This window comes from Notamacropus eugenii, chromosome 5, assembly GCF_028372415.1.
Source record: "Notamacropus eugenii isolate mMacEug1 chromosome 5, mMacEug1.pri_v2, whole genome shotgun sequence".
NCBI classification, from domain to species: Eukaryota; Metazoa; Chordata; class Mammalia; order Diprotodontia; family Macropodidae; genus Notamacropus; species Notamacropus eugenii.
The window spans coordinates 207,389,107-207,416,989 of NC_092876.1; the positions used below are offsets into that span (position 1 = coordinate 207,389,107).

The 27,883-nt window shown below is 39.5% G+C and overlaps 1 protein-coding gene across 1 annotated transcript; it reads right to left on the bottom strand.

Moving 5' to 3' along the window:
* Positions 1-1,375: 1,375 nt before the first annotated feature.
* Positions 1,376-23,663, bottom strand: RND3 (Rho family GTPase 3). The gene is made up of 5 exons (XM_072611930.1): positions 23,163-23,663; positions 22,577-22,664; positions 8,640-8,749; positions 5,707-5,841; positions 1,376-3,397 (listed from the first exon to the last, which is right to left on the bottom strand). The coding sequence occupies exons 1-5, from the start codon at positions 23,310-23,312 to the stop codon at positions 3,146-3,148; spliced, it is 735 nt and encodes a 244-aa protein (XP_072468031.1). The 5' UTR covers positions 23,313-23,663; the 3' UTR covers positions 1,376-3,145.
* Positions 23,664-27,883: the final 4,220 nt, after the last annotated feature.

Consider the following 27,883-nt stretch of genomic DNA (forward strand, 5'->3'; position numbering starts at 1 on the left):
TAAAGCAGTTGGATAAGAACAATTCATCAGAGAAAAACATTCCTGAACAACCTAGCTAACACTGCCAAGGTCAGCAGAACCTCAGATGAGCTTTTTTTTTCTTCCCCTCTGTGCCAGTGAATTCTTTCCTGCAACGTAGCTAATTCAGCCTTGTAACCAGCCTGTTACTTGATGCCTCAATACAGTGAGGACTAATTGAATTTCTTTTATGACTTTTACGCACCTCCTAAAGCAAGGGCCGACGGTAAACATCTTAGTCCATTGTCTATGATACTTTGCAAGATTCTTCCAAAACATTTCAACCACCTACAGTTAATAAGTTTAATTTGCTCATTGGCCTTTGCTCCTCTAGTGTTTTCATTTTTCTGCATTCTTGAGGAATGTTATTATAATCAAGTGACTCATGAGTCTCTGTACATTGTACCTGAGTGATTTCTAATCATTTGAAAAGCCACAAATCCTGTCTTTCATTCAAATCAAGGAGTCAAGTCATTTTGGGGAGAACATAGTGTGAATATTATTATTATTTTGAAAAATATGCCATCACATCTCCTTTACATGTATAAACCACTGGACCTTAAAGTTGTAGCTGCCATCCTCTTCAATCAGAAAAATTAACCCCTAACTAATCATTTCCTAGAGGCTTAAGTGTTTTCCTGGGTGCTAATATTGTCCACTCTTCCAGACACTTGCAGTGTGTTTCTGGGTATCAATTCCTTACTCTGTGAAATATGCTGCCTTTAATATCCAAAGAGCTGCTATTTCCCTAGCAGTTGAGACATAAGGGTGTATGTAGCTCCATCTTGCTCCCATGCCCAAGATCACATAATTACAACTAGGGTTAGGGAGAAAAGCCTCTAACTATGAAGTGAAGCCTAACTGGCCCTATCTGATATATGAACCTTTGCCCTAAGATTAAGTCACTTCCTTTCTGAACCGAGAAAGCGTGGAGCTTCCAAATTGTTACCAGCTATGGCTAGGGTTAAGTAACTTGGTTTATCTTTTTCTTTTGAGCAAAACATTTAATGACTCAGTTGTGCCTTAAGGTCACCATGTATCTACATTATGCATTATTTTTTAAGGAAAAAAACCCCAGCTCTTACTGCTGCCAAGAAAATCTCAAAGCACGGGAGACCAGGAAATGAAGTTAGGTGAGAGTTTGTATGTGTTATGCATATATGTATGATAGATATATGTATATATACCTTATATACATGTATTTCTAGTTACTTATGTATATATACTCCTGTATGTATGTATTGTTATATATGTATACACACATATATACATGTATTTCTAATCACTAGTCACAGGTATACACACACACACGAGTAAGGCTAAATATTAAGCAGTATAAAAAAACGACACCACGAAATTAAGCTAAAACATGGTTACTTTTTTATTTAAAGAAAAAATGATATCAATAAATACTGCAGAAACATTAACCAAACAAACATACAAAGTGACTTCAACATTTAAAAAATGTAATGAATGTTCTGTTTTATAACAGTTATAACTTATTTTCTTTGTACAATATTTAAATACAGAAAGCACTTGCCAGCTATTTTTGTAATACTGCCCAAAGCATAATGCTGCATCAATCAAAGCATATTATGTGGGTAAAACATCTGTATTTTGTGGGAAATGACTGGAATGGTATTTTCTTGCAGAGACAAAACAAAGTGCTTGTAAGACATAGAACCAACCAAGTGTTGTAATTACCTTAATCTCCTATCCTGCCACATTTTAATGGGAACACAGCTTTAACACTTCAAAAATGAAGTAGCATCATTGGAAAGAATGCTCGTTTTCAACAAGCGCCAACAACGAACAGGTCAAGTCTATCCTTCTTCTTTGAAAGAAGCTCTAAGAGGAACTGGTCAGAAAACATCTGCAAACTGTTGGAGAGGCTGGTTTATTTTCACCTGACATGAGAAATAGGTCCCCAAAAGAGGGACTTGGCTGAATCCGGTTACTTCCGGTTCAGCACTCACTCTCTAGATATGTACATGCTTGTCCTAGAGGATTGATGCTATGTCCAGTTTCCACTTGGGAGCCCTTAAAGCTCTACTTTCTGGCTCCTCCTATGAATGCAATTGGAAGAAAATGAAATAAGTAATACTCAAGGGTCATCAAATATGGCCATTTTGGAGATTATCCATGTGCCAATTCAACAACCGGCCATGTTGACTTGAAGTTGTATTCATTCAAATTCAGAGAACTTTGCTTATAATCTGTACTTTCTGCTCTCATTCCTTCACGCCATACATAATCTGGTTAAAACTACCTAACATTCCATTTCCCCATGGATCCTTCCATAACCACAACTCACAGAAGTTTTTATATAACTTTGCAGTTTCATCTATGATGGCACAACCCTACAATGTATTTTCTAAACAGGGCACAAAAAGAAAACTCAGTGTATTACCACTTTTCAAATGACAATCACATTGATGAACAGAAATATAAGACTGAATAGTAACTGGCAGACTCTTTCTACTTGGTCTATTCCATCTCTGGTCATGCTAGTCTGCAGGCCTTGAAAAACTGTGAAAGGCTTTCTTCAAGACTATCTTGTTCAGCTATCTCAGGAAGGCAACATTTCAAAGCCTCATACAGCATTTCCTCTCAATACCCCATGGGTCTTGATATAATTTCCATTTTAATGATGAGCTGGGAGGAAATTAGATCACATCCTCTGGAACACTAAACTCTAAGGTCACAGTGCCAGTTCCCCAGTGAGGAGGGTGTATTAATATTTTTAAAAGGAGATTAAAACACTTAAAAATTAAATCAATGCAGATAGCCATGAATAGATTGTTAAGAAAAAAAGCAAGCACCAGACAGGGTGTGATTTTTCTTCTTGGAGGTACTCATTCCCCTCCTCATCTATTTCTAGAACAATGGAACCTCTCCTTTTTTTGGCATATCTCCCAAGTCACATTTTCAAGCTCTTCAAAGTCTTCTCTTTCCACCACTTGGTCTACATGCTGAACCCTTAAGTACAGTATCCCACAAAAGATGAAGAATATCCTTTAAAATGGTCGCTAAGCCTCCATCATATATCACTTTGGCTGAGTACTCCATTCGATCTTCACCTTTTCTCATTGGATTTTCTCGTCCTCGTTACAGAAATCCAACACATTCACATTACCGTGCAACTCTTTGCTTTGTCCTTTCGTAAGTCTGTAGCAACTGTGGATAGTTCTGGTCTGCCAGGCATATGTGAAATCCGCTTTGTTGCCCTTTGTGATTTGTTTCGCTTAACATTTTTATTTGTCTTATTTACACATGCCAAGGTGGCAACGTGGAAAATGTCTCTTACACTGTTTTCTGACTGTAAGGCTGAGCATTCGATATAAGTAGCTGCTCCAATTTGTTTGGCCATGTTGGCACCCTGGGAAGAAAAAAGAAGACAGACATTTCAATCAACGGAAAGACTTTTGGGAAAAGCCATGGTATCTCTTCTGCTGTCTATAAAATAGCAAGATAACAAACATTTTATAACATATTCAAATAATTTTTGCCAAATATCCCACTGAAAGGAATCATTCTAATTGGAACTAATCTTTACAGATATTAAGTATATTTGCAACCAGGACTTCAGCCAGCCATCAAGAACAGTATTCAGAGATCTTTCTCCTTTCCAAATAATCGAACAATATTTACTGAGCATTGTGCTAGGGCACTGGGCCATCAATGAAGTAGGACAACTAAACCCAAGCTATCAAACGTTTGGTCTAAGGTGATTCAAAGAAGAAGGGCAATACTAAGTAAGTGATTCACCATCATTATCAACAACAAGAGCAAATAGTAATTGAACTAGTGGCAAGTCTCCCAGGTCACAGCAAAACATTGTGAGACACATTACCTCACTGCCAGGACAATCCTGACTAAAGAAGACTGGTGATCTGAATCACTCAAGCACATGACAAAATTTTCCATTTGACTCTGGAAACTGAGACCTGCTCCTTATTCTGAGACCATCAAAGACACATTTTGTTCACTTTCCCTGGACTAATAGATTGTTAGAACTAGCAGGAACTTTAGAAATCATGTAGTCCAATCTCCCCAATACATGGTTGAAAGAAATGACAAACAAAGTAGGTTAAGTATTGTCTACTCAGATTAAGACTTCACTTACCCTTTCTACCCCATCATGACACCTCATTCTGACCACATGCTTTATTGGCATAGATGTAATGAGAGCAACCAAACAAGTAGATAGATGCCAACCAGAGTGGGAGGTGGAACTGACCTTAATTTTTTAATGGCAAAAACACAATGTGGAAAAACATACTACTGCGGTGACTTCATGTATGTCACCATTGCCTCTTTGAAAGTTATGCTTTGAAATATAAAACAAGGAATTTCCAAAGGTAGGCAAGCCTACCAATGTGTACAGATGGCAAGTATATAGACACGACTAGGAGAGCGTTCCCAGCTTTACTAATCTGAAACGCAATCTGCTTCCACGAAAATAAAGACCAAGTGAAACAGAGTGATTGTAGTGTTGAATGCTAAGTAAAGTTCAAGATGCTTCAAAATAAAACCTTTTTTAGTGCCTGAGTTTCCCAAAAGAAACAACTGTTACAACAGTTTCTCCTAGCTCACTCTCTGGGACAATGCTTATGGAAATTATGATCCTTTAAAACAGTCTTTTATGGGGTGCTCCAGTTTAATAGCAAAGGCCTTTTTAGTAGTTTATTATGCCACTGACTATAAAGCAAGATTAACTCTCTTAAAGGGTATTATTGAGTCTGCAGAGGTGCCATCTGAAATCCACAGATCTCACCCAGTAAGAATTGCAGATATACTTCATGGGGAAGAACACAGGTGACTATTTATGTATGCAGGGATGCAATATCAGATAGATAGCAAATTGAATGAAGTAGCATGCCATCTTTGAAGTACAATTAATTCTTTTTGCATCTTCCCAAAGGTGTGTATATACACACAAATGTGAATAACAAGATGCATATTTAAAAGGTCAACCTAAATCACTTAGGAATTCATTGTAAAAAGACCCTGGTCTTTTAACGAGTTCATATTTTTTTAATAGGTAAGGGGAAAAAAAAAATCTTTCCTTTTAACACTTTGAGTCAATTAGGCAGTGCTAAAACCAACTAGAACATAGGTCTCTCTTTGGAGGAAATAGGTATCTAGGTGATAAAATGGATAGAGCACTAGGTTTGAAATCAGGAAAGCCTGAATTCAAATCCTACCTCGGACTAGCTGTATAACCCTGGACAAATCTCTTAAAAAACTCTCTCAGTCTTCATTTCCTCATCTATAAAATGAGGCCTTGGGACTCAATGGCCTTCCTGTACTAAAGCTATGATCCTTTGGTTCTAAAAAGACTAGTGTTTCAATCTACTCCAGGTCAAAAGAGAAAAAGATAAAATTAGGTTTAATGAGGCCAAAATTGAACTCAGGTTTTCGTGATGTCAGGCCTGCTGCTCTATCTACTATATCATTTAGCTGCCCCTGAGTCTTAATCTACTTAATATACTTGAGTCCATATAGCAGAGTTATTTCAGGACATAGCACTCCTTCAAAACTTTGGGCTAGAGGGTTTGTATTGATTGGAGGTAGTGCCTGTCAATGGAAGCATCTCCTAGCAGTTTTGCATTTATATAGGGAGATATATGCTTCTTTATTTTTAACCAACATTCACAATCAAAATCAAAAGGACAGTATACGTACCTGATCATAAGATACTGGTGTTTGCCTGTGATTTGAAAGTTCTACTAATGTACTAACATCTGTGCGAAGATCAGACTTGCAGCCAACCAGCAGCATCTTGGTATTTGGACAAAACTCCTGGATTTCGCCTTTCCACTGCAAAAGAGATGGTTGGAACATCAGGAACATGCTGGGCTACTTCAAGCATACAAACGAGTCTCTCTCTTTTGCGTGAAGACAGAAAAATGCTTGTTTGGGAGAGGGAGATGAATTTGTTTCTAGATATACAACTTTCAACTTTCTGGATTCAGAACTGCAAAGGACCTCAGAGGCCATAAGATAGAGTCCAAGAGATCAAGCTGTTGCTCTAACATTACAAAACTAGGAATTGGCAGGGCTAAGATGGGAATTCAGAACCTCAGATTTCAGATTGTTTGTTTTTTGAAAGTAGATGTAATTACATTACAAAACGCTAACACATATTATTGTCTTTTCTCCCTCCCCATGATTCATTATCTGCTCATACTGTAGGAGATATATTGTTGGGATTTGTCAGACATTCAACAAGTTTTTTAAATTATCAAATTACAGATAGCCATAAAGCAGGAAGATAAAAGTCTATTAAGTCTATTAAGATGTATACATTTCCAAATATTTTGGGCTAGCACCTTGGGTCATAAGCTAATTTCTAGGAGTTGTTTCAAGCATTGAAGAATCAACTAGGTCACAGAACTCAATCTCTCACCTCAGACATCTATCTTGGTGGCTCAGATACTGTTAAGTTAGTCCCAAGCTTGTGTGATCAACCAATTACTCATTCCTAGTCCATGCTCCATAGTGAGTGAGGCCCCAGTGAACAAATTCACTTGACAACGAAGCTCTTTTAATGTGGCGGGAAGAACACTGAATAAGAAATCAGTAAGCCTGGTTTTTAAGTCTCAACTCTGACTTTCTGTGTGACCCTGGGCAAATGAACTTCTCTGAACATTCTATAAAATGAGTCTTCATCAGTGGGTTTTAAGGCTCCCTTCAACTCTTTATGAATTTAGGGCTCCTTTTTAAATTTAATTAATATAATTTAATCTATGAATTTAGGGCTCCTTCTTTGGCAATACTTCAAGGATATGATTTCATCCACATGGATACCTTGTTAACTGAGGCAAACTGCAACCCTTTCACATCTTAGCAGATGGTTTTCATGAGTTCCTTGGCCAAAAAAATTAACCGTCAACCTTCTGGTGATAAGCCTCTTAGAACTTAGCTAGCCTTGTCCCCAGGTGACAGGGCCATAGTTCATCTTATAGGCTACACTATACTTTCAAGCCTGACGGGACAGAGGTCAACCCAGGCACCTGGCTTGTAGAGCCTTCCGGAACCTGGGGTCACCTCCACACCACAGTGAGGTACTGCAGCATTGACAAAATGAGTCACTCTTTAAAAAAAAACACTTCATAAATCATGCAGAGTAGAGCTGCCTGAAGTGGCAGCTGCTTGGCAAAAATACCTCATTGCTCAGTTTGTTTGCCTTGGCCAAGCCAAAAGCAAACAGGGGCTACCCCTAGGGATAAAATCCTGATGTCTGCAAGGTTTATCTTCCCAGTCCCTGGTCTCTTCCCTTTGGCATTCTTTTCCCCATTCAGTGGCAGCCCCTCCCTACCACTTCAGATACCCAGTGCCTTCCATGTCTCTTCCACCTTTTCCCTAACAACAGGAAAAAATGCTGATAGAATCATGTATGCTTACAGACCGACTGGTTACACTTTAACTGAACTTTATTCACATATTCTTTGTTCGTTTGTTTTAATCTCTAACTGGGAGAGGCCTCCCCTCTTATTATCTTTAATCGTAGGAAGTTTTTCCAAAAGCCAGCATAGTGCCTGGCATATAGTAGGTGCTTAATAAATACTACTTGAATCATTGCTATAGGGACTTCAGGTATCAAACAAAAGAGGATTGGAAGATTGTGTGTGAGGGAGATTGAGAGGGAGGTTAATTAGGTGGAGCACTTAGTTGCCTCTGAAGATAACTGAGCTGTTTCAGGTTAACTAAGGGAGAGAGAAGGCTTGGCTGTGCTTTCTATATTCAGATATTTCCCCACAGGAGAAGAGCTGGGGAGAATGAGCTGTCCTGGTTGAGGCTGCTAGAAATCTCTTCCTCATCTATAGAAGGTAACTTTACCCCTTCATCACCAGCTTCTTCTAGGATTTGGAGCCTGATGACTTAACAGGCTGGGCTCATTTTAACCCAACTTCTAAGGCTTCCAAATTCATAGGATCTTGAGATCAGAGACTGGAATTGTCTTTACATGTGAGAAAAAAAGAGGCATTCTCCTCCTCCAAATTAAGAGCCTTGACCAACATCACACAGATAATTGGTGTGAGAAATGGAATTTGTACTCATCCTTGACTTCATATCCAACATTGTTTTCATTGTACCAAACTACTTCCATTATTGATGGTTTGGGGTACATGGCATTTTATCCACTTTTATACTAGAAATCACCACATATTGTCTCTTCTATTATCTTCTCCTGGATTTATGAATTGTCTGATAGATTTTTGTCAATAAAAGTTTTCCTAAAAGCACTACAATGCCTGAATGTAGTCAATGTATAGACTTGAAAACTAAGGAGAAAACAGTAAACTTCCATACAACCAACAAGAATTCTTATTTCTATTAATCTCTTTCTACCAAAGTTTTTTAAAAAGCTTCTAAAAGTGTATGTATTTCACAATCCTATGAAAAAAGTTGCCTGATGTAGTAAGATTATTTACATTTGTAGTACTAATGGCATGGCAAATCTCCTTTAAAGAAACCTCATGGTGCTGGTGTAACCAGTAGAGTATTTTAGACAAAACCAGATCTAAGCCAGGATATTAACCTCAGTCTTCAGTAAGACTTCTATTGATAGGTCACATGGCACAGAAACATGTTCAAATTTTTCAAATACTTGCCTTTTTCAGGACACTGTCAAGAGTCTCTGGTCTACTGATGTCAAAACAGATCAATACAGCATCGGAATCAGGATAGGAAAGGGGCCGGACATTGTCATAATAAGGAGATCCTATAGACAAATGAAGATGTTTTAATTTAGAGCTTAAGATATCTCTTCAGAGACATACCTTTACTTTGCCCATATAAAGTGAACCCCTTGAGTGTCCAACCCTATTTGCTCCCACCCAATACCAATTTCCCAAATTAGCATTAATACTGGCTCCCACATATGCATCCTATTTAAGATGGATGTCACATCACATACATACACATACACACACACACACACACACACACACACACACACTCTGTATCAGTGGCCCATTTTTTAAAATTTTAAAACATAAGACTCTTACTTATATATGTAACCCTCTAAAATATTAAAAAAAAATAATAGACTAAGAGCTAGAAAGGACTGAGGCAACCTAGTCCAAACTTCCCACTCTGCCTCCTGATTTTCCATTGAGAAACTAACTCCCAATGAAATCGAGGTACTTTTCATGATGTATGATCAGGTAGTAGTATAATGGTAGCATAAGGATTTGAAATTAAGTTCTCTTGATTCCAAATCCAGTACTCTTTCCACTGTGCTATAGACCAGAAGTCAATAGGGGTGGTGGGGGTGATGGGGACAAGAGCTCTGTCCTAAAAACTTTAAATTAAAAAAGACAAGATTCCTAAAATAGATCAAATTTATATATCTTTTTGTAGTTTGCAAAGTTGATATGCATTGCATTACAACAGCTCTGTGAAGTAAATAATCTTATCATTTCCATTTTATTGATTTGAAAACTGACAAAAGCAGGCTTCAGATCTAGGTCTTCTGATTACTAAGTCCAGTTATCTGTTTACTATACATCTTCTACTATAACAGTGCCTCTGTGCCTCTAACAGAGGCTAATACTAAAAATGTGTCACAGGCTTGGGATGACCTGGCCTCCTTATTGCCCCTAGTGGAGAAGAAGTATGATCCAAGCTTCTCTGAGGAAAAGTCAATAGAGCATGGATAGAGATCCTTCTCTAGGACCCAAAGGGAAGAAGAATGGAGAGGCTGAAGAACATTTAAGTATGTAGTAAGCTTAGTTGTGGGTAAGCGTGTGGGGAGGAAACCCTTAGTTTAGCCTTTAAAGGTTCTTATTTGAAAAACCAAAAGATAAATCTCATGAATAGGACCAATGGTCTCTCTATGTCAACATTCATTCTGCCTTAGACAGTAATATCATAGGCTGATTGAGTAAATGATGTGATACCATCATACTGTATTAGAAACACCAGAGAACGCCACACTCTGAATTAACAACTTATTATTGTAACCACTAAAACACTCATACTCCTCAAAAGCCATTTTTTATATTCTTAAAGAACCCAAAGAATGTTAATTTCTATAGTCAACATTACAAATTGTTTTCAATGCAAAATTAAATATGACGCATCTCTAATCTGTTACTTATCAGTTTTGACATGTAGATGATTTAGAAGCACGTGTATCTTAAATCATTGTACTGAGTCTGAAAAACCAATGTTAGCATAGAGGAAGAAAATTCAAAGCTCAATATTTTTGTCTTTTAAAGCCTCAAAGCTTCTCAAGTTCTAATGTTTCAAGGCAAGCTGTACTTTTGACATTACTTTTTAAGCAAACAACAACCAATCTACCCTTGATGAATCAAAAGCTACGGAAGTCAGTCAAGAGAAAATAAAAATGAGTTGAGATGTTTTTGCAATCTTTAAAAACAAATGCCAATTTAAAAAATAAAATTTGAAGTAAACTTGATTCTACTTAATAATCAAGGGTCGATTCTACTTAACAGTTGTCATAAAACAAAGTTAAAAGATTTTTTTTCTTTTCCCCAAAGCACTTCATATCCATTCTCATTCATCATACCAAACTTGTGAAGTAGATAATACAAATATTCTTATCCCCATTTTACAGGAAAGGGCAACAAAGTGATAGTTCAGAGACGGAATCTGAACCCACGTCTCTCCTGAAACTAAGTGTGGCATCATACTGTGAACTTGGAAATCTATCTGAAGACTTTCTGTGTATAAATCTGCTGAATTGAGGGGTCACATGGAAAAATTCAGCTATTCCATTTGTTTTACTGAGATAACATAGGGCCAACTGTGTGTCTGTGAAGCAAGAGGAAAAGGAACGTGCCAAAGATAAAAGAACAAGACTGTGAACAAGTGAGGGGAGATCAAGCCAGCAGCTTGCCCAGTCTACAGTTGCTTCACTCTCCAGCCAGGAATGAGCAACCTGATGGAGCAGGGCCGGACAGCTGGGAGAGGCTTTGTCTCTGCCCACGTACACACAAAAATAAATCTCCTGCAGGTCAAGGCTCATAAGGTCATAAAGGCTCCTTTGCATAACGCATCTAAGAATGAGACCACCTCAGAAACTAGGAGTTGGTCATATATGTATTGAGACCATGACTGGGAAAAATAATTAGTGTAATAATATAATGATACAGTAATCTAGAAAGTTCTGAGGAGGGAGTTAATGGGTCCTGGCTGAACCTGTAATATCAGGCCTCTAATGTTTGTGGCACTCCTATCTATTTCTCCATTTTGACTTTCAGTTCAGGGTCAAATTTCTCTAAGTTGTACTTCTTCTATTTCTGGGTTTATTTTCACAATACTCCCATTATAATGATTTGCTAACTTCTCTGCAATATAATTTCAAATTTTGTAGTAAAAATCTACAATTTCAAAAACAGTGTCAGTATGTCCTTCCTTGACATATATAATTCTTTCTCTACTTAGATATTCCCCAAAGTCAGAAGGCTAATGAAACTCCTAGAGGACTTTCCAACCTACCAAGAAAATTCACTAATTCTGCTTCAAAAATCTACTGATTCTCTTTCCTGAACATATCTATCATTAAAAAAGCCATTCATCTCTCTAGGAAGGTTTTAGCTCTGACCTGAAAGGGCAGGATCTCTGTGAATTCTAACTCAAGAACTCTGGGCTATTAAAACAACTGCAACCCTACCCTTTCCTTAACCTCTTCCCCCACCAAAAAAAAAAATTCTTCACTAGACATCAAGCCCTACTTTAGTATTAAGGCAGTGCTATATAAGAAAGAGTGCTGGATCTGGAGTCACAAAGAGGTGTGAGTCTGGAGTACCTCAGTGACCTTGGGAAAGTCACATTTTTTTCTTCAGCTTCATTTGTAATACGAACATGTTGCCAGCTCTACATCTATGAAGTTGTGCATAATGCTATTCTGGAAAAATTCCTTCACGTGCTTAAAGAATCTCCCTCTCCCCAACCCTCCTGTCTAAGAACCAAAAAAGCTGAGTTCTCTGGTGACCTTGTTGCAAGTTCCCTGCTCATACTCAGCTATGTTCAAATAGGAAATCTTTTTGGTTACTGTTGGTAAACCCTTAGGCTTTGGTCTAGCCCTCTCTCCACAAACAGAAGTCTTGAAGGGTTACTGGTTTGTTAGGGAACTGCATACACTTTTTTTTTTTTTTAAATAAACACTAATTAAGTGTCTATTATACACCAGGCACTATGCTAAGCACTTTTAAAATTATACTATCATCTGATCTTCTGAACAACCCTGTGAGGTAGGTGCTATTTTTATCCCCATTTTACGGATGAGGAAAGAGGCAGACAGAGGTCAAGTGACTTGCTTGGGGTCATATGTCTAGTATCTGAAGTGAGATTTGAACTCCCATCTTCCTGAGTACAGGTCCAGTGCTCTCCATCTACTCTACTCAGCTGCTTTTAACTTATAATAAGAACCTGCACTTACTTGAGCATAGTAGAGTTGACAAAATAGTTGATATACATTTATCACATGAGTGTCACAATGACCCTGTTGAGCTAAGTGCCAAAGTTATTATAATCCCTATTTTACAGAAGAGGAAACTGAGCCCAAAGAGCACTTAAGTGAAATGCCCATGTTCACGCAACAACCTGTGAAGTATTTGTGGTAGAATTTGAACCCAGACTTTTCGTAAAAACACTGTAACGGTGTTCCAGGAAAACAAAGAACTTTTTTCACTTATCTGAAGTGATTTTAGGTAAAATTATGATGCAATGCTATTTCCTTGTGCTGAGAAAACATGCTTCTCTCTCAGTGCAAAATAGCACAAATTTTGGAATGCCCTCACTGCCGCTTTCATACTTCTTCATGTTAAGAGATGTATATGGATGCCATAGCCACACCTAATATGTGCAGCTAGATGGAAGGACATCCAGCAATGAGGAAACCCACAAAACCCAACCAGCTAACTAAGCTCCCTTAGAAGTCCTGCGGCAAAGTTTCAGCTTGTGCTCTGAGTTTTCATCATTTTGAAGGTCAGTCTTAGAATGTCCCTTGAAAGTTGATGCTGTTACACAAAGGAAGCCCAATAGCTGCGAGACTTCATGCTTTAATCACCGAACACTTGTTAGATAACTCACAGTGCAAAGAGAAACTAAGAATTCCAAGAATTCTCTGGTGAAGTGAGTAGTAACATCTGGAGGAGAGAACCTTACCAAAGTAGGTATTAGAAGAGAATCTGTTGCAAGAGCTGCCCCTCAGTAGGGGAGGAGAGGGAAAACCTCACCACCAATGTTAAGTCCCACATGGGAGCGGGGGACAATTGTTAGAGATTTTATTGTTGCCTTTTAAAAGCATCTAGCATAAATTTAAAGTAAAAGACAGCAGCAAAAAAAAGCTAAAAAATTCAGCATGACTCATGAGTTCTGTTTCCTAAACACTAGCGGCAGAAAAAGTCCATTTTTATCATCTCAAGTGTCTGTCTTAGGCTGCCAAAGTCCTATGGGGTTCTATTTGCTCCTTTTCCATTGCTTGCTTTCATGTGAATGAAAAGGTTCAGCTTTATCATCCCATCATTTCTGTTAGGGTGATATTGAATTTTTAATTAAATCTCATCCCTATAATGCTTTCATTTTAACTTATGAGTCTTTGAAAGAAAATTCTCCCCTTCCCCCTTCCCCCAGAAAATCCAAATACTAAATGGTAAGTAAACCCTCAAAATGAATAAATAATTTAAAAAAAGATGAAGAGTTTACCTAAGGGTGGTAGGTATAGTAGTGCATTTTTTTTTTCCTTTCATGGGTCAACTGAGTTACAGCACTTGGAACTTGGCACATAGAAGTGGCAAAGCAGAAAAGGCTTTTTGAAAGTTCATGTCTGCCCATCTTTGTCTTTAAGATCATTAATTCTGGGTGAGAGCAAAATTTCCAACCCAAGAATAGTCACAAAGTGCCTCACCCTGAAACTAATTCTTCAGACATACCTGTCTGCTTAAGTCACAGCTTCTCAAAGATAGAACAGACCATATATGTACATAATTAAATGTATATATACACAGATTCCAGCCCAAAAGGGAGCCTGTGTGGATTCACTTACCAGTTACAAACATTTTCAAACTTTAAAAAAGTTGTTACTGAATGCTCTTCTATGGGTCTTAAAGTAGGTAGTCTTCTTACTACTTTAAGGAATTTAAAGAAAGCTAAAAGTAGGATACTTGCACATTTGAGTCTGGGGTAACTAGCAAGCAAGTAGTTGCATTAAATTGTACTGAATAACTGCTAACATGTGTGCCTCTGGGATTTGACCTGTTATAAGACACCATTTCATCATGCCATCACTAATCTAGATGAAAGCTTCAAATTATCAAGAATCTTAAGAATGTGCATTAAGTCAACCCAGACCTTTTGGATCTGGCTCAATAAAGATTCTCTTCAATTCCTTCCCCTGCCCTCTCCCCTCAGCTCCACCAAGCTGGTCTACACTTTTGAAAAAGTGCCAAGAAGGAAAGAAAGCAAATATGCAATAGCCACTAAAGCTTTCTCAATAAAGCATTTTTGTTCGTTTTCCCCCATAAAACCAGATTGATAGGAATTACGTGCAGATTTCTTTTGAAAGCATTTGGAGGCTAGTATAACACCCTAAAATGGGGGGAACGTTATTATTCCTAGAGAATGAAAAAGATGTGTTCTTATAGAATTTTGTAGCTTTATTCAAAGCACAAAATTTATAACATCTTAATCTAATTTGGCTAATGAAATACCTAACAAAATTGTCATTTAGGTATGAGATGAAGCTGTATCATCCTAAGAGGAATAAGACAAACTCATCATGTTAATGGGGAACCAGCCTTGGACTTCTCTACTCTAATTTTTGGCAGATCACTTTGAAGTCTAGTTTGAGAAGTGAATGCCTTTCAAGAACCTGGCTATCCATCCCCAGGGCCTTCTGAGAATTTATAGTCAAGCCCAGCTTCCCCACACTGCCTCAGTTATATGTTCATCTCATTGAACAGAGCACCTTGAAGACATTAAGAACCATTTCAATAGAACAATTGGTTGTTCTGTAGGGACTGTGAATAAAGTTACCAATCAGTGGTAGCAACAGAGGCATCTGAAGGGCGTTACAAACTGGCTTTGGGATAACTGTTCCATTTTACATAGACCACTAAACAGCCATGAACTAATCTGGGTAAATATTGGTCCTTGGTGTCACATCTACATGCAAAATAACTGGATTAATGAGCAAACATCTGGTTAATTTAAGTAGAATCAATATGGCCAATCTGGACACCTTATTTGAGCATGCAACTGCTACAAATAGATAGGAAAGGATGCAGTTCCAAGTGGGGTTAAAAATGAAATCTGAAAAAAAAATCTCTCTTTAGAGACAGGTGCATACTGGCAACTGTAATTGAACTTTCCTAACCAACCAATAGTTTCAATGGGGAAACCCTCTTATATGTGGTCTGATGCATCTGTTAGTAGATCTAATTGGGAAGCCAAGTACTATCAATCTGTGGAAACTCATTAAGATAGAGATCTGGCCTGTTTCAACCTACCTCACTTATGGGGTCCAGGTACAGTGAAACTACACCCTTGCGTTGTTTGATCTTGGGGTTGGGGCTTCATGTATCATTACTTACCTTTGGACACATCTAGTTCTTTCCCAGGCTTGTGCTTTTATTTTACACCTCGTATTTAACATGATAAACTCTCATAGTTCTTTGCCACTACCTGAAGCATGCTTTCCCTTTCATATTCCCACTGCCAGAAAACTAACCTTGTTCAAGATTATTTTTTGTGAAAATAATGCCTAAGCAGAAGTGCAGAAAAGGGGCAGTGATTTTTAACATGTCCAGGGGCATCTAAAGTCTTTAAGACAATTTCTACCCATAAACAAACAAGGGAAAGCTAGGTGGTGCAGTGGATGCTGGCCCCAGAGTCAGGAAGACCTTTGTGCAAATCCAGCCTCTGACACTTACTAGTTGCCTGACCCTGGACCAGTCCCTTAACCCCACATCATCTGTAAAATGAGTAAGAGAAGGAAATGACAAATCACTCTAGTATCTTTGCCAAGAAAACTCCAAATGGGGTCCCAAACAGTCAAATATGACTGGACAAACAAACAACAATAGAGGAGAGGGAAGCTTCTGAAATAATTCTGCTGTATTGGGATAAACACTGGGCTGAGAGCTTGAAGATCTTGGTTCTATACCATGTGACTTTCTATAACCTTAATTAGTTTGTCTATAGAATGGGGGAGAGGGGATCCCTTTCAACTTTTATTATTATAAATGCAATGCAAAAATATTATTTTAAAGTATTTTGTTTTTCATATGACTGGAAAAACTTAGATATTATACTGTAATCACAATGACATACAAAAGTATGTGTGACTAACATGCTTTGGGTTGCTACTGAAGGTAGCTTATCCCATGTCTCAAATAAAACATTCTTAATATTGGTGTGCTTTTAGAAGGTTTTAGAGGAGAAAAAGGGATCAATCTTTATCATGACATAGTGGAAATTTCCTTGCATCTGAAGACTGGAAACTTGGGTTCAAATCCTGGCTCTATTTATTATTTACAGTAATACTGGATAAGTCTCTGGCTCTCACAGTCTCCTTATTTGAAGGGTCTGTGAGGATTCCTCCAGCTCAGAATCTATCAATCTACCAACTTAAATCCTGCCCATTTTTAAGAGCCAGCTCAACTTTTTTCCTTCAGGAAATCTTCGTACACTCAGATCCAAAATGATCCTTCTCTACTCTGAACTTGGCACATTCTTTATCATTCACATAGCAATTCATCTAATAGCGCCTGCCTCAAACGTTCCTTATACATATTATTTAACTTTTCATTCACTTATTAAAGGGACTGCAACTTATACTTTCATATCTCCCACAATGCCTCACACAAGAGCCCTGCACATAATATCTGCTCAATAAATATTGGTTGATTTGGTAATCACTGCTACATTTTTGTCCAGATGTTCCACACATTGTGCATATATGTTCAAATCACAGTAAAGTTAATTTGTTTTGAAGCCTCTAAGGCTTTTCTGGATTTAATTATATGCTAATCCCCAGCACTGCTGTAACATTTCTGGCCCTGCTGAGAAATATTTCATTAGAGTGCTTGTCACAAAGTCCATACTTCAAATTCGATACATAAACTACAAATGGTCACTGTAAACCAACAGGCATATAGTTTTTGAAGAATATTTCCCTTAAATAAAATGTAAATACTTAATTGCCTAATTGGCTCATGTGCAGACTTTAAGAATGCTTTTTAAATACTAATATTTTTAGAAAATGTGCAATAATTGTTAGCTTAAGCATCCATAGGCTAAACAAAGCTTGTGTCACATGAATATTCTGAAGCATTTCCAAAACATAATGCCCTGGAGGTCCCCTAGTAGTCACACATAATTTCATTTAAGATTATCTTCCTTAACCAAAATGTGAATTACTTTTGCTAGGTTAAAAACTGTTATTAAGAACTACAGAAAAATAACTTGTAATATAATATTATTGATACAAGTTGTTTAGAAATAGTTACCTATTTCCTATCAGTAGACATTTAGAACATGCCATGAATTAGCTCACTGTAGCAAATGTGAAACCTTTAGAAGTACTGGAAAATGTATGCCAAACTCTTGTCTAAGTTGACTCCACAGAAAAGAATAATAAACAATTTATATTAGTAATAGTTATAAAGTACTGTTCTATACAGTGCCAAATGGATCCTTAAAACAACCCTGTGTAAGGTTTAACAATCCCATTTTATAGGGGAGAAAAGAGGATATTGGAGGATATGATTTGCCCAAAGTTACCCAGCTACTAAGTGACAGGGCCAAGCCAGAGTTAAATTTAATGAGATTTCTGGTTCCAAATCCAAAGCTTTCCCTGCTATACTCAGCAGATTTATGTTTAAAACATAAACCCATGCTTATAGAAATTTAACTGAGCTTGGAAATTATTTAGATTGTGGATCAACTATTAACAAAGTGGCTCTCTCTACCACCAAACAAACAAGAAATACTGTACACTAAAAACATGAGTACCATGCATTTCAAGAGCTCCTGCTAAAATGCTTTGTTTGTTTCCATGGAATCATGGGTCAGTCAGTCTTTTGAGCAGGTTCTGCTCATGTGTTGGATGTGCTCTTTAAGGACACTAGACACTGACTGGTAAAGGTAAATTCCCTCTTGTGGCAAATTCAATTAGAAAACATTTCTCTTCTCACCATTAGAAATGGATCTACTGGAAGGCCCTGACAGACATAAAAAAATAATCCAAACACTCTACATTTCTACCTTCTTTTCTTTCTCATTTCAGATTCTCTCCCCTTTTTCCAAATAGTATTTGTACATGGCTGGGAGGGAGGTGGGGAGAGGAAAAGGAGAAGAGGGGGAGAAAAGAGAATATCTGAATGGTATACAAAACTAATTCTGAAAAGTTTTAAAATAACCAAATCTAACTTTTAGGCATTCAGAGATCTAACTTGCTTTTTTTTATTATTAAGCTGACAACATTTGGTAATAAGCAAATATAATTCAGAGAGGCACCAAAGATGTGCAATTATTTTTATAACCTGAAACAAACAAATGTTCTTGGTGGGTAAGAAAATGTCAAACATTTGTCACAAAATAATCCTGTTCAAACTTTTGTAGTGAAGAGCCTGAAAGGAAATACAAAATACTAAAGTTACTTCTTATGACTGCTTGCTGATGCAATGATTCCAGTTGAGTGCAATGACCCGTAACAGTGTTCATTCTACCTGTGAATGACAAACTTGTTTTGTGGGATGGCCTATTCTAAAGAATTGCTGCACAGCTTGGTGACTATATGTCATTAAACAACTTTTTGTTCACATGCTATACTTAAGTTTGAAATAATCACATTTTTCCCTTGTGAATATTTTTTTCTGTACATCTAAATTCCACCTACAATTTCATTGATTAATTACTAAAAGGATACTTTCTTCATCTAAGTTGATATAGAAGCTAAGTACACAAGAGCTTTGTGCTTCATTGAATAAAAATACAGATCTCATTCCAGGTGATTATCTTTAATTTAATGAAAGGCACTGTTTATAAAGTTGCCAAACTAATGTAGTTTCTTTGTGCACTGATTATTCAGCTTCTGAGAAGCAATAAACACCAGGGAAATCTAATCTACTTAGTGCCTCTATGCATAAATAAATAGGAACATTCATAAAATTTGCATGTGTGTCAAAAGTCTAAATATGGAATTCTGGAATTCTCATGTCTAAATTATTAGTCTTTACATGTGAAGTAATATAAAGACTGCCTACAAAATATTTGTCTTCCCTGCACTCTGGAAATAAATCTACTTCTTTCTCTTTGGAAATAGAGAAGCAAAAACCCCTTTGATTCTACGGTGGATCCAAAAGAAACAATGGTGATAGTTTCTGGGGAATAATATAGACCCTGCTTAGATTGACAGTTGCCTTTAAATACACCCTTTTCCTTCTTCTAAGAAGTCCAGCTAGTTGCATCTCAAGACTCCCAGAGTTTGGCTCAGTGCACACAGTTGACTTTTAAGTCTAGAACTTCTGGCACTGAGAAGACCCACAAAATCTAACTGAAGCCAGGCAATTATCCTAGTGAAGAGGGAGCCCTGTCCAATGCGTGTGCCTTCCAAACTACCTTCCAAATTACCTTCCACTGATTTCTTATTCGTTGTCTTATTCTTTATTAGTTTATTGTCCTTGGTGACCTTGGGACAAAGCAGGAGGGGAGCATCATTAATAGTAGGTACTGTTGAAATCAGTTTGCCCAGGATAAAGCATTGGGCCTGAAATGAAAACACTTAGGTAGCAGTCCTTGCTGTGACACTTATTGGATATGGAATTTGAGTCATGACTCCTTTTCCCTAGGCACATCGCCTAACCTATAAAAATGATGAGGCTCGAGATGATCTGTTATAGTAGCACTTGGACATTTTATGTAGTGATACAAGGAGGAAGAGAAAAGCAACCAAATAAAAATACTTTTTTTTTTAACTTTCACGAGATCCTGGAAAATAGTGTACGCTTGTTAGTTTAACTTTAGAGTAAGGATTCATGGTTCAAATTCTACTCTGACTCTTAATGAGGAAGGTACTTAACTAAGTTTCAGTTTCTTTATTTGTAAAATGAGGATTATATCTGTAGTGCTTATCTGGCAAGATTACTGTTAGGATCAAATTGAGTACTGTGTAAAAGTCACTTATTATAATCATTAGATTCTCTCCTTTCCAACACTAAAACCCTATGAATAATGTGACCTCCAAAGGCTTTCTAACACTAGCATTCTAAGGGGCTGGAAGTGAAGGTGTCGGTCAAGGCTAATTATCATCCACCAAACTGGTTTTCCTACATACCAGACACAGCAAAGTTCATAGGGGATAAGAGCATTTCATTGGTATAGAAGATTTTCCATAAGGAAATCCTTTCTGAAACCAGTGCAGGTAGGCAACTTTTCTGAAAGTTGTGGTCTTAAGTGAGCTGTGTAGTCTTGGACCTTGTAGGAACCTCAAAAGACTAGAATGGGACTTCTGGGTTAAAAGTCAAGTAGGGAATTCTCGGAGGATATTAGATGTGGAAAAAGGAAAAATTAAGAAAAACACCCCTCTTTTAATGACCTGAAAATCAGCCCCTACTTCCCTTGCTGCTTTCTCACCATCTAACCCAGGGAGTGGAATCCCCAGGGAGAAAGAAGGCAGTGTGGTCTCAGCCCCTCCCTCCTTCTGCCGCCCCCCTCAGCACATGGTGAGGCGTTGGGAAGCGCCTGGCTCTCCAAGTGGAAAATGAAAAGCTGCCCATCTGGGCTGGATTGATTGTAGCAACAGCGGAGTCTGGCCCGGACTGCAGCTGAGAGAGGCTTTTAGGGGAAGGGGACTAGACTGCGCCTCCTGTCCCCCACTGTGCATGCGCGGGCTTTATCACTGCAGGGAGCCTCGGCTGGCCCCTTTCTCTGGCCCTTTCTTGCCCTCACTATTCAGGTTCACACCGAGGATCAGGGCTGACCACACGGCCAGAGCTAGACCGCTACCAGCCGAAAGAAGCCGTCTCCTCCGCCTACTCCTCTGGGCGGCACCGACAAATATCCCTCAGGGGCAGATCCGACAAGCCCGCCCTGGTCTCTTAGTTAAGTCTTCACTTCAGCTTCCCACCCAGCCCGACCCTCGTGGCAGCTTCGTTTCTTTCCCGTCCTCCCAAATCCCACTTAGATCGGTGCTCCCCATCTCAAAGCGTCCGCTGCTTTCTTTTAAACCCCGAGTCCAGCCTCAGGAGCGCGGGGAAGGTTCTCTCCGCAAAGGGACTGGGAGACCTTAACTCTCGGTAGGGTGGCAGTGGACAGGTCTCAGACTAAGCCGCCTCCAGATCGCCACCGATCAGCCCCCACCTCCGCACTGCCCCCACCAAGGACACATTAGACACCTCCCCCTAACATCCAAGTCCTTTCCATCCTTTTTGCTTCTCCTCATTCTCGAACTGCCCCCCAAAGCTTGGATAGTTACCCCTCTACTTTAAAAGCCATGGCAAGGGGGTGGGGGTGAGAAGGCAGCAGCCCGGTTCTGAACTCAACTATCCCCTTTAAAAAGAATCACCCCAGTAATTCAAACAGAACGTAAAGGTAACACACCCAGCCCTGGCAGGAATTACTGTATCACTATGTATCATTTCCCAGTCTAGGGTTCAGAGGGACATGCTCTACACCTTATTCCATGTTGCAAAGCAGCCCCTACAAGGAGGGAAACCCTCCAGCTCGGAGTTTTCTCTCCCTCCCCCCACGACTCCGTTCCGGGCACCTCGCTGTTGTACAACCGCCTGCACATACTTTCCTGTCATCGTCACGAATACCAGAGATTGCCTGCGCTCATGTTACTTTCTGGTAGGTTAGGATTCCGCACTTAACCGCGCCTATTTGGGGATTTTCCTCCTCCTCCCACAGCCACCCCCCCCTTCCCTTTCACCCTCCTAGAAAGCCATCAAGTTGCACAGAGAAGGTGTTCCCAGGTTCATAACTAGGTATAGTGCAGAGGGGACCTCGCTGCTGTCTCTCCCTCCAGGTTCAAGGACGACCGCCCCCGCCTCCCCCCAACACCCACCCTTAGGAGCGTGGGGGAAAGGGACAACGACCTCAGCAGAAGCGCCCCTGCCTGGATCACCAAGCGTTAGACCTTAGCCCATTTCTATGTGCGGGTCCGAGAGTGCCTGGCTTACACTTCATGGATAGTTAAAAGCCCGTAATCATTCCTTTCCATTTTCTGTTTTCTGCGCTCGCTCTTAGGTCTCGGTTCTTCCTCCCCTCCATCCCCCCCGCATCTTCCTCCCCACAAAGAAATAATAGGCATTTGTTGCTGAATTGAATTCATCTCGACCGGAACGCGGGGATTACTCGAGGAGGAAAAACTTAAAGGAGGCACTGTGGCTTGCGGAGGAGGGGTGAGGGGGAATGCCAGAGGGCGCGCTGACCTCAGGGGTCCACCGCACTGGCCCGGCTCTAGCCTAGGGCACAGAAGTTACCCTATCTCAAACCCAGCACTCCCTACCCCCAGCACCCCAATCCCCGAGAGAAGGAGACAAACCCCGGTGTGAACACAGGTTTCTTTTCTTACCCGAAGTGTCCCACAGGCTCAGCTCTATCCTTTGTGTGTCAATTTCAAAACTGGCCGTGTAATTTTCAAATACTGTAGGAACGTAATTCTGAAGGAATACACGGAGGAAACAAGGGAAACAGACCAAGAAGGGGGGAGAAACAACAAAAACCAAGGTTATCTTAAAAGGTATGGCACCAACAAAATCCCCCTGCCCCTTTAGAAATGAAAGCACGCAACCCAACAGACACCAGACACGAGGAACCAAATCTCTCCCTCTCATCCCCTACCTCCCCCAAACCCTAAGACCGACCCTCCGCCCCCACCATCAAAATCACTGCGATCTCACACCAGCCTAACCCTAACATCTTCTCTCCAGATGAAAGACAAGTTTTAAATGCAAGGAGATTAATGGTCAGGCTTTTTCAAGCCCCAGTGCCTTCTTCCTTATTCCTTTCCCCTTTAAAGGGATCTTACAAGGAAGGGTGAAGGAGACGGGAGGCTAAGGAGGTTAGAACACTAAAACAATTAAATTAAAAAAAAAAACCCACTGGTCTCTAGCGGCTTTGAATCCCACTTGGTCAGTGGCAAGGAAAGCTGGACGTACCTCGGGAAAGCAGTCCTTAGCAAACACATGAAGCAGCGCCGTTTTCCCACACTGGCTGTCTCCAACTACCACTATTTTGCATTTTACGTTCTGATTAGGATCCATCATAGATTTACTGTTTAATTTCTGGCTGGCTCTTCTCTCCTTCATTGATCTTGCCTTATTTTCTCTTGGAAAAGAAATCTTCTTTTAAGAGAAAAAAATGTATAAAAATCTTTGTTAAAAAAATATTTAAAAAATTATAAATGAAGAGGGTAGCCAGAACCCCTGTAAGCGCACAGGCGTTGTGGAGTGGAAAAGGTTGGGTTCCTCCCCTTGAAACAAGTTTTATATCCCGGATTCCAAACCTCGCCTCTCCAGTCCAATTCCGATCTGAATGCTTTGTTTCACGCTTTCTGCTTGGCTTTATATGCTGCGTCTTCCAATCCTGTTCTTTCTCAATGAGAGAAAGAAACTGATCCGCCTCCTCCCCTTTTATGGAGCCTGGGAGAGTGCGGAGTCTCCTTGCCTGCTGAAAACCTGTATGCCGTGCGCCCTCTAGGGGAACTGCTTAGAATCCATTTCAAGGCCAGACTCCCGAGGTTTGAGAAAAATCCTTTGTAGTGTGTTATTGCAGTATGAGGCGGACTGTCTACTAACTGCAGCAAGTGCGTGCCTCCGGGAACAAACAAGTGGGAAATAGAATCCCTGGATACCGGGTTACTTCCTGAGTAGGTGTCACCACGAATTTCCTCTTTGTTAATAGAAGCTAACCTACAAAATAACCAAAATAACCGAAATAAAGAGAACCACCCCCTCAGCTATTCGGGTTAAAGCAACTCCTTCTAAAGGCTTTGAATGGAGCACTTTGCTCTCAAAAACTTTTGAAGAGGCACACACACATATACATAATATATATGAGATATATGAATGTTGTATATGATATATATACATATATTGTAGTTTCTCAGTTCTGTGCGACTCCGCTTGACCCTACAGGCTTTGTCTATGGAATTTTCTTGGCAAAGATACTGGAGTCATTTTTACCATTTCCTTCTCTAATGTGTTCACATTTTATAGATGAGGAACTAAGGCAAATAGGGTTGAGTAACTTGTCCAGGGTCACAGTATCTGTGGCCAGATTTGAATTCAGATCTTACTGACTTCTGTAACCATATAGGTGCCCCATATACTTATTATATAGATTTGCTTGTATACGTATATAGGCATATATATATGTATATGTGTATAAATATATATTTGGTAGAGCAAAGTCTGAGTTGAATTTTAACATACTCTTTTACAAACATTAGTACAGGCTGAAAAGGGATTGTAAAGGAAGCAGCTCAGTCCTTGGAATAAGCGTGAAGTGACTGTGTAAGCTTCTTTGTAGGGCAAATGTTCATAAGTGAAGCCTTTCCAGGATGAAGGAAAATCCTGATACCATTTAGGAGACAACCCCATAAGAGTTTCATTCTGTGGAGTGAAGCCCTGAGGAGTTCTGGTCTAGGGTTAGGAGGAGGGAAAGCCCCCTGTAGCTTCTTGATAAAGGTTGGCTGTAGGTCACACCTGTGGTCTCCCAGCTCTTTGTCCTCTTGTTTGCTACTGGGGACCCTAGCCAGGCAGAGCTAATCTGATTTTCCCCGTTTCATGGAGGAGGGGGAGTAAGAAAGGAAAACCCGAATGAAATAGTGTTGCACTATGTAACTGTGCAGAGCTATAAAAATATAAACTGTTATTAATGGATTCATTTTCATTGAGACTATCTCTTAATCTCTTCCACTGCCCACGGTAAGAAAAGCTGGGTTCTATTATCAGGCCAGTGGTAAATTCCAACAACCCTGCAGGAGGCTGGAAAATTTTCTTTCTCAGGACCACAGGAAGCTTCCAAGGAAAGCACCTACCTTATGGCTTGCACAGAGTCTGCGCTTAGTAAATATCTGTTAAATTGTTGAATAGGAGTTGCAGAGACATTTCCCTGTGACTCAGAGGAGGTTTTATTTATTTTATTAAAGTTGTCCACTACCCTGCTACACTGCAACTAGGGCTTAACCTGATTACACTTAGAATCAAATCTATTTTGACTACTGAGAATCCTTGTAATATTCTACTAGAGAAAGGCTTCTTCACCTGAGATTAATAACCTAAGGGTAGAATTGTTTTTATTAATATTTTGAAAATTGGATTTTAATATAATTGGTTTTCTGATGACTCATGTATTTTATGGATTTAAAAACACTATTCTGAGAAGAGGTCTTGAAGGCTTCACTAAACTGCCAAGAAGTTCATGATTCATACAAAAAAAAAGATTAACCCATTTACAAGATCTTTGTGAATTTCTAAAATGCCAATTAGGTCATAGAATTTTGGATTAGAAAGGACTTTGGATATTATCCCCTCACTTAATGAATAAGGGAAAACTAAGTCAAGGAGACTTGTCTAAGGTCACACAGGGAGTAGACACAGAGCTGCGATTCAATCCCAGGGCTTCTCACCCCAAATCCAGGGGTTTCTTTCCACTATGCTATATTTCTTACTGCCACATCACAGTTGGAGGTTGGGAAGCAACATAAGAGGTTGGGAAGAACAATGAGCTCAATATAGAAATTTCAAAGGTCAGGGATTGATAGTGAGGAGAATGGGAGAGGCACTAGTGAAAAGAGCATGAAAAATTGCTCTTACTTGACCTAGATGTGCAGATATGCAGAGGAACATGGAATCTGACCTTTTCTGCCTAAGGTTCTGTCCGTAGATCTGAAGACCTTATTGTAGCGAAAGCTCTTTTAGGAGGCAGGAACACTGGTCACTGTATATACCAGTTATTTAATATCCTGCCTGGGGTATATGAAGTGTTCAAGGAGGACTAATACCTCCAGTATGAGGGCTTCCTGAGCCCTTTTCAGGGCTGCTCATCCACCTTTGGTGTCCATCTGCCACCCAGCTCTCACCTGTGGCTCTAAGGAGCTGTAGCATGGGCAGTGATCACACTCTGGTAAAACCATCTCAGAGGATGGGTTAAACCGGGTGGAGGGGAACCAAGAAGCTTCAAACCCATCAGTGAATTTAAGGGGATGTTTATCCCAAGTATTCCAAATGAAGACTTTCCAATGCAATGGAAGGTGAGGGCAGCTGAAGGAGGTGCTGCGATGTGCTTAGAGCTTGGTCAGGCATTGCAAATGCCAAAGTCATCCACTGTATCCCAAGCCATCAGCCATCGTCGAGACTTTGTCTACTCACTGGACTTTAATGACTGGAAGAGAGAAGCATCTGATGACTTTGTGCAGCTCTGCCTTACTTAAATCCAATTCACCCACAGACATTACCCCATGAGGTCATTAGTAAACAAAAGACACAAAACAACACCCTGCCTTCATTCTATTTAGCTTGTGGGACCTGACTTGAACCTATGGATTAATGTCAATTCAACAAACATTTATTAAATACCTATTATGTGTGAGGGACTATACTTGGCTTTGGAGTTTCAAAGAAAAAAATGAAAGTTTTCTTGACTTTCTACTGCTGGGCAGATAGAATATGTACACAAATGAGTACATGAAAAGTAATTTCAGGAGACATAGCATTGAATGTTGGAAGACTCAAGGTAAGCCCTTATATAAAATGTAACCACTGCTGAGCCTTGATGAAAGCTAATGATTCTATACAAGTATACATGACGAAGGGGTTCAGTGCTGGCATGGGGTACAGTCTGCAAAGGCACCAAGAGGAGAGAGAACCACAAGTTGAGAGGGAACAGATAATAGGCCAGACTGACTGAAATATAGAATTCAGGAAAGGGATGAAGTAATTTGAAGTAAAACTGGAAGTAAATGGGAGCCTGGTTATGAAGGATTTTAAATGTCCAAATGGTGAGTTTGGATTTGATTTTAGTGTCAATAGTCCACTAGAGTCCACTTATGATTAGGCTACTGACATGGTTAGACTTTGATTAAGGAAGATTATTTTGGCAGCTCTGTGGAAAATGAATTGAAGAAGGGAGAGATTAAAGGAGGGAGACCTGTTAGAGGCTACTGTAGCATAAAATAAGAAGTGATGAACACTTGAACTGGGATATTGGCTGTGTAAGTGGAGAGGAAAAGGTGGATAGAAATGATTTTCCAGAGCTCTAATCAATAGCTGAGGCAAGGATGACTCTGAGGCAGAAACCTGATTGATTGTAAAGATGGTGGTACCCTCAACAGAAATGGGGAAAATTTGAAGAAGATATGGGTTTGTAAAAACAGTGTTCTTACATACAAAGTTATTACTTACTTCTTGAATAGCAAACGAACAACCTAGACTCTTTTCCAGAAAGCAGTTTTGTGGTTAACCGGTTTCCAAGAATCTGTAAGTTTCCCAGCAAAACAATCATAGCACAGCATAGCAAAGAAAACTGAGCTGCGTGTCAGGGAGTCTGAATCACATAGGTGAGTGGTGGCCAAAAATAGGCACTTTGTTCCAGAAAGTTACAGGGATGGTAAATGGCTATGTAGAAACGTCAATTGACATATCCTATCCCGGAATAATAGCAAAGTTGATTTGATTATGGCTCATGGTTCCGGAGCTAGAAGTGAGAGAATGGGGGAGGGAGAAGGAAGGGGTCTCTAATGTGGGTGGCAAAGAAATTTCAAAGTAGTTGGTCTGAGAGAAGAGAATGAAATAAAAGCACGTATGGGGCTTCCTTGTAACAATGCTCCAGGAGAGGCAGACCCCAGGATGGAAGTTCCTCTAAGACATAGTCTGTG